Source organism: Phyllobates terribilis, unplaced genomic scaffold (genome assembly GCF_046119375.1).
Source record: "Phyllobates terribilis strain yellow unplaced genomic scaffold, ASM4611937v1 Scaffold_1__5_contigs__length_1240528914, whole genome shotgun sequence".
Lineage (NCBI taxonomy): Eukaryota > Metazoa > Chordata > Amphibia > Anura > Dendrobatidae > Phyllobates > Phyllobates terribilis.
In genome coordinates this window covers 613797492-613807213 of record NW_027362761.1, presented here as the reverse complement: position 1 = coordinate 613807213, position 9722 = coordinate 613797492, and the positions used below count along the sequence as shown (strand labels likewise).

The 9722-nt window shown below is 40.7% G+C and overlaps 1 protein-coding gene across 2 annotated transcripts in view; it reads right to left on the bottom strand.

Annotated features, from left to right (window-relative positions):
• Window positions 1–813: 813 nt before the first annotated feature.
• LOC141272678 (uncharacterized) overlaps window positions 814–9722 on the bottom strand; it is a 53741-nt gene continuing 44832 nt past the window's right edge. The window contains exons 5-9 of one of the 2 annotated variants that reach the window (XM_073683639.1): window positions 8097–8194; window positions 7935–8013; window positions 7732–7829; window positions 7497–7611; window positions 814–2673 (exon numbers count right to left, since the gene is read on the bottom strand). In XM_073683639.1, coding sequence (XP_073539740.1) covers window positions 1178–2673; window positions 7497–7611; window positions 7732–7829; window positions 7935–8013; window positions 8097–8194 — 1886 coding nt within the window. In that variant the 3' untranslated portion in view covers window positions 814–1177. The remainder of the gene's footprint in view (window positions 2674–7496; window positions 7612–7731; window positions 7830–7934; window positions 8014–8096; window positions 8195–9722) is intronic. The other variant, XM_073683649.1, reaches the window with a different exon arrangement.

Genomic DNA, 9722 nt, shown 5'->3' with positions numbered 1-9722 from the left:
GCCCGGGATTTATTCAAAAGGAGGGATATTACGGTAACAAGAGGGCATTCACTAAGACTGGAAGAGAAAAGGTTTCAGCACCAGCATAGGAAGGGGTTCTTTACGGTAAGAGCAGTGAGAATATGGAATTCACTGAGTGAGGAGACGGTAATGTCGGATTCACTAAACCAGTTCAAGCGGGGACTGGATGCATTTCTAGATACCAGGCAGATTTCAGCATATACTTAAAAATAAAATAAAATAGTAGGTTGATACAGGGATTTATTCTGACTGCTGGTTTCGGGAGGGAATTTTTCCTCAGGTGAAGATTGGCCAAATCATTTGGGGTTTTTGCCCTCCTCTGGATCAACTTTAGCAACCACAAAACTTATAGGTCGAACTTGATGGACGCAAGTCTTTATTCGGCTTTGCTTACTTACTAACTATATCATAGTTCCCATTCTAGATCTTTGCTATTGTCCTAGACAGCACCGACCGATCACCACTACAAGGGGCACTGTCAATGGCTTTTATAATAATAACATTGCACTTAGCTGGTCAGAATTAACCGGTCTATTGTGTCGATCACTGATGGTGGAGTGCAGAGTTCTCCTCCCAAACTACCAGAAGATTAGTAAAGATGGTCTGCAGTCAGGGTCGCTTTGTTGTAGAAGTACGTCCATTCGCAGAAGACCTTCCCAACCATGTCCTACTAGGATTTGAACTAGAAATATACTTTCCATTTTTTTTCTTTCAATTAATTATTGCAGAGTCAACATCTTTAGTTTTTACGTTTTTAATGAATATTGACGTAAACATTCAAACACTCCACAGTTTTCACAATATCACAACTTCTGATTCTCCCGAGTGTTGGTGAAATTCTGAATGCAGTAATAAGAAGCAGGGGTCATGGTGACAATTCAGCTTCACTGAAGGGGGGATAAGGCTGTTCTGCTCCCACCTCTATTCACAATACTTTTGTACATGGTTCTCGATCACAGGTGACCATAAGTAAAGTACATTTTTCTTGATTGTCAGAATCAGGCTACATCTATAAACCGTTATTGGCTGCTAATTTTCTGTGTATAACCTGATGTCACAACATATTTTTATGCTTTTACAGCATTTCCTAAATTCCAAACTGTGAACTCATTTAAGATGTTAATTTTCTTGTAAAACATTTTACAAATATTGAACATCAAACTGATTTCACTCCAGTGTGACTTTTCTGATGCTTAACAAGATCTGATTTGTATGCAAAACATTTCCCACATTCTGAACATGAATACGGTTTCTCTCCTGTGTGACTTCTCTCGTGTGTAAGAAGATTTGATTTATTCATAAAGCATTTCCCACATAGTGAACATGGAAACGGCTTCTCTCCTGTATGACTTCGATGATGATCCCTAAGTTTGGTTTTTGTAATAAAACATTTCCCGCACTGGGAACATGAATACGGCTTCTCTCCAGTGTGAATTCTCTGATGTTTTGCAAGATCAGATGAATGTGTAAAACACTTCCCACATTCTGAACATGCAAATGGCTTCTCTCCTGTGTGAATTCTCTGATGCTTTGCAAGATCTGATGGATGTGTAAAGCATTTCCCACATTCTGAACATGAAAACGGCTTCTCTCCTGTGTGAATTCTCTGATGTTTAACTAAATCTGATTTACCTGTAAAGAACTTTCCACAGTCTGAACATATATACAGCTTCTCTCCTGTGTGAATTCTCTGATGTTTAACACAATCTGATTGATAAGTAAAACATTTTCCACATTCGGAACAAGAATACGGCTTCTCCCCTGTGTGACTTCTTTCATGTCTAACAAGACCTGATTTTTCTGTAAAACACTTACCACAATGTGAACATGAAAATGGCTTCTCCCCTGTGTGACTTTTTTCGTGTCTAATGAGACCTGATTTTTCTGTAAAACACTTACCACATAGTGAACATGAAAATGGTTTCTCCCCTGTGTGACTTCTTTCATGTCTAACAAGGCTTGATTTATCCGTAAATGACTTTCCACACAATGAACATGAAAAAGGCTTCTCTCCTGTGTGACTTTGCTGATGTCTAACAAAATCTATTTTCCAGGTATAGGACTTTCCACATTCTGAGCATGAATACGGCTTCTCATCTGTGTGAGCTCTTTGATGTTTAACAAAATGTGATTTACGTAGAAAACACTTCCCACATTCTGAACATGAATATGATTTCTCTTTTGTGTGATTTCTCTGATGTTTAACAAGACCAGATTTATCTATAAATGACTTGTCACATAGTGAACATGAAAATGGCTTCTCTCCTTTGTGAATCCTTTCATGAACAACAAGAATTGATTTACCTATAAAACTTTTCCCACATTGCAAACAGGAGTACGGCTTCTCCCCTGTGTGAATTCTTCTGTGCGTATGAAGACTTGATCTTCTTGTAAAGTATTTTCCACACTGACCACACTGAAACTTGTTGCCTACTTTCTGATCTGGACAACTTGTGACAACAACCTTTGATTGGTGATGAGAAGGGTCCTCGAGATTAGTGGGATAATGTGTTACATCTGTACTGGGGAATCCTTCATTTACATTAGGGGTAATTAGATTTTCTTCTGAAGAGTGCCGCTTCATGTATTCATCTTCAAGCTTATAATTTAGCAGGAAAATGACGTTTCCCTCAGAATTCCTAATGAGATTCTCTGTTAAGATCAAAAGGAGATTTTGTAAGTTTCTTAACAAACCAAAGTAGATACAACATTCCTATAAGGCTGAACAAACACTGGTAGTTTTTGATTTTGGATGCAGTCAGAATTACAGTTTTCAATCCGGCTGGAGGAGAAAAAAAAAAAAGGTGTAAAAATACTTTAAAAAATAAAATATATATATATAGTGACAGAGTCACTGGTGTGATATACGAGGGGAGGTATGGATCACTCAGGTTTCTCTCCTGCGTGAACTGAAACCTACTAAGTTTCTGCCAGCATGTTATATGCTGGGAGTTAACTCTCTTAAAGGGTGTGGTTTTATGGGAATGGCAAAGAGGGTGGGAGGCCATTTCCCTACCTCCCCTCAGGGGTTGCTGAGCAAGGTTTAAATGCTTAGTCCTGTTTTTTTTCTGTGGTTGGTGAGTCTGGAGAGACAAAGTCTCCAGGCTGTGTAACTTCAGCTCAGAGAAAAGTTGAAGGTGCTGCAAACTGGTGCAGGGCGAACCCGCACACATATGGACTGTATTACCATTTGTCTTTTGTTTTACCTTTATGCCAGCAAGACTGAGTTTATTTTTGCTGAAGTCTGCAGAGCTTTATGCTGACATAATAAACCTGCAGACGAATCTGTTCCTGTGTCTACTTCTGACTGCAGCCAAGTGAGTCGTCCTGCCACTATATACATGTATATATATATATATTGTACCCATAAATATTATGGAAAAAAAACAAAACAATAAAAGTACATATATTTGGTATCGCCGCGTCTGTAACGACCTGACCTATAAAACTGTCCCTCTAGTTAACCCCTTTAGTGAACATGGCAAAAAAATAAAAAATAAAAAACGAAGCAAAAAATTATGCTTTATCATCATACCACCGAACAAAAAGTGGAATAACACGCGATCAAAAAGACGAATATAAATAAAAATGGTACCGCTGAACACGTCATCTTGTTCCACAAAAAACAAGCCGCCATACAGCTCCATCATCCGAAAAATAAAAAAGTTATAGCTCTCAGAATTAAAGCGATGCAAAAAAATTTTTTTTTTCTATAAAATAGGTTTTATTATGTAAAAGCGCCAAAACATAAAAAAACAAATATAAATAAATGTGGTATCAATGTAAATGTACTGATCAGAAGAATAAAGCAGCCTTATCAATTCTTACCAGAGGCAGAACGGCATAAAAAAAAAAAAAAAATTCCTGAATTGTTGGTTTTTGTCCATTCTGCCTCCCAAAAATCGGAATAGAAAGTGATAAAAAAATGTCACGTGCCCAAAAATGGTACCAATAAAAACGCCAACTTGTCCCGCAAAATACAAGCTGACACATGACTTTGTCGGCCAAAATATGGAAAAATTATAGCTCTCAAAATATGGCGATGCAAAAACCAGTTTTTGCAAAAAAAAAAAAAACGTCTTTTAGTGTGTGACAGCAGCCAAACATAAAAACCCAATATGAATCTGGTATCGCTGTAATCACACCGACCCAAAGTCACCTAATTACTTTTACAGCATGAAGAACAGCTTAAAAAAATATATAAAACCAATTCTTCACCAGCTGCTGATTTGTTCATTCTGCCTCCCAAAGATCGCAGTAAGGCTCGGCTCATATCTATCCTTCGCTGAGCGCTTACACCGGGGTTTCCATGCAAATCTCTGAAATACGTGATTCAGATGGAACCACCAGCGGAAGAGTCCCTGTAATAAGGCAGATGGAGGCAGTGTGGATGCCGTCTGGCCTGTGATCCCACAGTGTCCGCCTTTTTATTAGGTGCGCATAAAAGTGCCATCGGCCACAGTTTTGTGCACCTCTGAAAAAAAGGACAACGCTGAACAGAGGCCAGACGGAGTCCACAGTTACTCTGCTGCCTCATTATAGTGAATGGATCCCTCGGGGGTTTCATCTGAATTACGTCACTCGGAGATTTAAATAGAAACCCCGATATCCGTGCTCAGAATAGAGCACAGGATAAATGAGAACATTTTACATAACATTTTGGATCACAATAAAAGCTTTGACTCAATCCACAAAAAAAGCAAGTCCCCACTTAAGTCAGTCATCTGTTAACGGAAATATAGGGGGCTTCCATGTTACTAGCAGCACAAAGGCTCTGGAAAAGCGAAATGGCTCCTTGCCCCCCAAAAGAAAATCAGCAAATTCTCCGCTCCCAAATACAAATGCGCACCTCCCTTTTAAGCCCCAGTCTACCTAAACTGCAGTTAGCATCCACATGTTTGGCATTTCAGTAGAGTTGAGAGCCCGCCTAATTTACTGGTGCATGTGTCCAGAAGAACGAGCTGGGCATAACGTACTGGTTACTACAACGTACTGATCACTACAACGGCAGTTTGCAATCTTCACTTAACAACATCCACTGCTGCTTGTTTCTGGAAAACATCCATGGAGTTAAAATCCTCACCACACCCGTAGATAAATTCCCAGAGGAGTATAATTTCCAAAATGGGGTCACTTGAGAAGGATTCTGCTCTTCTAGCACTTAAGTTCTCTGTATATGGAGTCCACATACTATTCTAGGAAAATTTGCACTCCAGGAGGGAAATAGCGCTCGGTCCCTCCCGAGTGTCGCCGCGTGGCTAAGCAGTACTGTACAGCCACATATGGGGTATTTCTACATTCAGCAGAAATTGTGGGACAAATTTTGGTGCCATTTTTACCCATTTTCCCGTGTGAAAATGTAAAATTTGGGGCTAAAGCAAAACTTTGGTGGCAAAAATGTAATTATTCTTTCTTCATCACCCAACTGTGTAAAATTCTGTGAGGCACATGTGGTGTCAACATGCTCACTGCACCCCCAGATTAATTCATTCAGAGGTGTAGTTTGTAAAATGGGGTCTCTTATGGGGCGGTTCTGCTGTTCTGGCACCTTAGGGGCATGGCCAATGTGACATGGCACCCTCCAACCAGCCCAGCAAAATATGAACTCCAATGTTGCACTCCTTCATTCTGAGCTTTGCACTGTGCCTCAAAAGTAGTTTTCAACCACATATGGGGCATCTGCATACTCAGGAGAAATTGCACAACACATTTTGGGGTCCATTTTCTCCTGCTATACTTGTGAAAATGAAAATATTGTGGGCTAAAACTACATTTTTGTGGGAAAAAAATTTTTTTTTTCATTTTTACAGATCCACGTTATAATTTTCTGTGAAGCACCTGTGGATTCAAAGTGCTCACCACACATCTAAATAAATTCATTGGAGGGTCTAGTTTCCAAAAAAGGGGGCACTTGTTGGGCATTTCCACTGTTTAGGCACATCAGGGACTCTGCAAATGCGAAATGACGCCCGCAGACCGTACCATCAAAGTCTGCATTCCAAAACGTCACTAAATCCCTTCCAAGCCTTGCCATGCACTCAAACAGTAGTTTTCTCCCACATATGGGAGTACTCAGGAGAAATTGCACAACAACTTTTGGGGTCCAATTTCTTCTGTTACCCATGTGAAAATAAAAAATTGGAGCTAAAAGATTTTTGTGGAAAAAAAAGTGTTTTTTATTTTTGGATTTTCATGGCTCTACGTTATAAACCTTTGTGAAACACTTAAGGGTTCATAGTGCTCACCACAATCTAGATAAGTTCCCTGAGGGATTTTGTTTAAAACATGGTGTCACTTGTGGGGGGTTTCCACTGTTTAGGCACATCAGGGGCTCTCCAAATGCAACATGGCATCCGTTAATTATTCAAGCAAATTTTACATTCAAAGAGTCAAAGGGCGCTCCTTCCCTTCAGAGCCCTGCCGTGCGCCCAAACAGTGGTTTTCCCCCACATATGGGGTATCGGCGTGCTCAGGAGAAATTGCACAACACATTTTGGGGTCCATTTTTTCCTGGGTCTAAAGTACAATTTTTGTGAAAAAAAGCTAAATGTTCTTCTACATTCCAAAAATTCCTGTGAAGCACCTGAAGGGTTAGTAAACTTCTTGAATGTGGTTTTGAGCACCTTGAGGGGTGCGGTCTTTACAATGGTGTCACTTTTGGGTATTTTCTGTCATAAAGGCCCCTCAAAGTCACTTCAAATGTGATGTGGTCCCTAAAAAAATGGTTTGGTAAATTTTGTTGGAAAATGAGAAATCGCTGGTCAACTATTAACCCTTATAGCTCCCTAATAATAATAAAAAAAAATTTTGTTCCAAAAATTGTGCTGATGTAAAGTAGACATGTGGGAAATGTTATTTATTAACTATTTTGTGTTACATATCTCTTTGATTTAAGGGCATGAAGATTAAAAGTTTGAACATTTCAAAATGTACAAAATTTTCACCAAATTTCAGATTTTTTTCACAAATAAACGCAAGTGATATCGAAGAAATTTTGCCACAATCATGAAGTACAATATGTCACGAAAAAACAGTCTCGGAATCAGGGGGATCCGTTGAAGCTCCAGAGTTATAACCTCATAAAGTGACAGTGGTCAGAATGGTAAAAATTGGCCTGGTCATTAACGTGCAAACAGCCTTCGGGGGTAAAGGGGTTAAAAAAGGTTTTTGTGTTAAATGTATTTTTTAAAATATGTTCGGCCATTGTTTTTTCATTTTATTACAGATTATGATATGGAAAAAAAAGAAGAAATCTTGGAAGTTTCTCACTGACCACTGGGGCTCTTTAAGACTCTAACTTTCTGTTGTTTCAGCAAACACTCCATGTACATTAGCCACAATGGCTGGAACCCGATGCTATCTTTTATATGGAAATGTCTAATGAGAGTGTGCAAAGGTCATTGTGATGGGAGGGGAAGCAGAGAGACAGTGACATCGCCTATTGCCCGAGTTAAATAACGGGTAATTTTACATACCTGTGGAAACAACAACTGGAATCTCCTCCCTCCCAACATTCATACATGGTTGACCTCCCCTGGCCATCTCTTCTTCTTCTTCATCCTCCACTTTAATATTTGTCAGATCTTCCCCCTGATATATCAGACGTAACATTTAGTACAATACAGGAGACAGGTGGTAAAAATTAAAAAAAAATCAACAAACTTTCCCCCTCCTCTATACATATCCGGTGCAGAGCTCAGCACCGTCTACCTGATGATCCTCCGGAACATTAAGATTCTCCTCTGGACAGTCCTGGGGATACAGAGGACGGGGACATCTCTCTGGTGGATTTCTCCTCCTGGATCCATCTGTAGGAAACACACAGTGATGGAGTAGATTGTGTCATGTGATGATGAGATGATGGGAGTAGCAGTAGGAGACCACAGAACAGACATGACAGTCTCCCTCCTCACCCTGCTGATCGGCCCATAAATCCATCATCTCTTCTGCTTCATCGATAACCTCAACCTTAATATCGATCAGATCTTCACCCTAAAAGGAGAAGAACAATGTAAGATGAGCTCAGGTCCCATCACTTCATGGTCAGATGTTGTGGGGACTTCAGTGTCATCTACCTGATGATCCTCCGGGATGTTGTGATTCTCCTCTGGACAGTCCTGGGGATACAGAGGATGGGGACATCTCTCTGGTGGATTTCTCCTCCTGGATCCATCTGTGGAGACACACAGACTGAATACATGACCTGCCGTGTATATATCAGACACTGCTCTAAACATCATGAACTCTAGGTTTCTATGATGGGGTCCTCTCCTCCTGTTTCTGAGGAACCATTGAGGCGTCAGGCAAAGCTGCACATTTATATAACTCAACTTTCCTTTTCCTGCGAAAGTAATTCCCTTCCTCTAAAAAGCTGCTGTAAGGCTGTGTGCCCACTATGCATTTTTTAAGCGTTTCTGCAGAGGCAATTCCGCTGCAGAAACGCTTAAAAACCGATTGGTAGAAGGTCTGCCATGTTCCCCAATGATAATCCGTTTGTGCTGTGCACATGCTGCGGATTATCAATGCGGAAAAAAACGCAGCACTACCAATTATGTTGTGGAAGCGCTTCGTTTTCACCGCCATTGACTTGCATTGGAACGCATGAAATCGGCATCACTGGATCTGTACATGCGGATATCATGCGGTTCAATGTGCGGATGGTACCTGGGTTTGGAGAAGAGGCGCCTCTCCTCCGGACCTGGGCACCATAGTACCTGTAAAAAAAAGAATAAAATAAAAAATAAATATTATACTTACCTTCTGATGGCCCGCGGTGCGCTTGTCCTCCCATGCCGGCAGCTCGCGGTAGACTAAAGGACCTGCAGTGACGTCATTTAGTCATGTGACGGGTCACACGACGCTGACGTCGGCAGGTCCTTCAGTGTACCGCGATCTGCCGGCAGCCAGGACGGTGAAGCAAGACTCCGGGGGCCATCGGAGGGTAAGTATAGATTTATTTTTTTATTTTTAACAATTCTTTTGGGTCACAGTATATAAATCCATGCGGGTTGCCGGTTGCATGGATATACAGTATATAGTGTGACCAAGTTCTCAAGCACTTTCCAAGTGATGCTAAAATCGCTTGGAAAAATCCGGAGCATTTCTGCGTCGTGGGCCCATAGCCTCAAGGTAAATAGAAAAAATATATACACAGAACTATGCAAAAATGTCAGGTGTGGAAAAAATGCAGGGTAAGAAGCTTTCTAAGACAGAAGTGATAATTTATAAATTATCCGACCAATATTTGTTGACCGCCCGTCGCCTTCATCACTTCTCTCGGTCCCTTGTACAGTCAGGGATTTTGTAGGATTATAGTCAAGTGTACAAGTAACCAATTATACCAGACAGGTGATAACGATCATCATTTTCATATGGGGGTTGAAACAAAGTCATTAACTGAAACAGACACAGCTGTGTAGGAGGCTTAACATTGAGTGAAGCACAGCCAAACACTGCTACAAGAGGTGAGGATGTGGAAGACAGTTTCATGCCACAGGTCATAAACCATGACGAGGCGGAGCACAGCAACAAGATGCAAGGTAGTTATACGGCATCAGCAAGGTCTCTCCCAGTTAAAGATTTCACAGCAGACTGGGGTTTCACAATGTGTTTCTCAAGATCTTTTGAAGAAACGCCAAGAAATATAAAACGGTTAGATCCATAGACGCAGTGGTCGGCCAAGGAAACTTAGTGTAGCACAT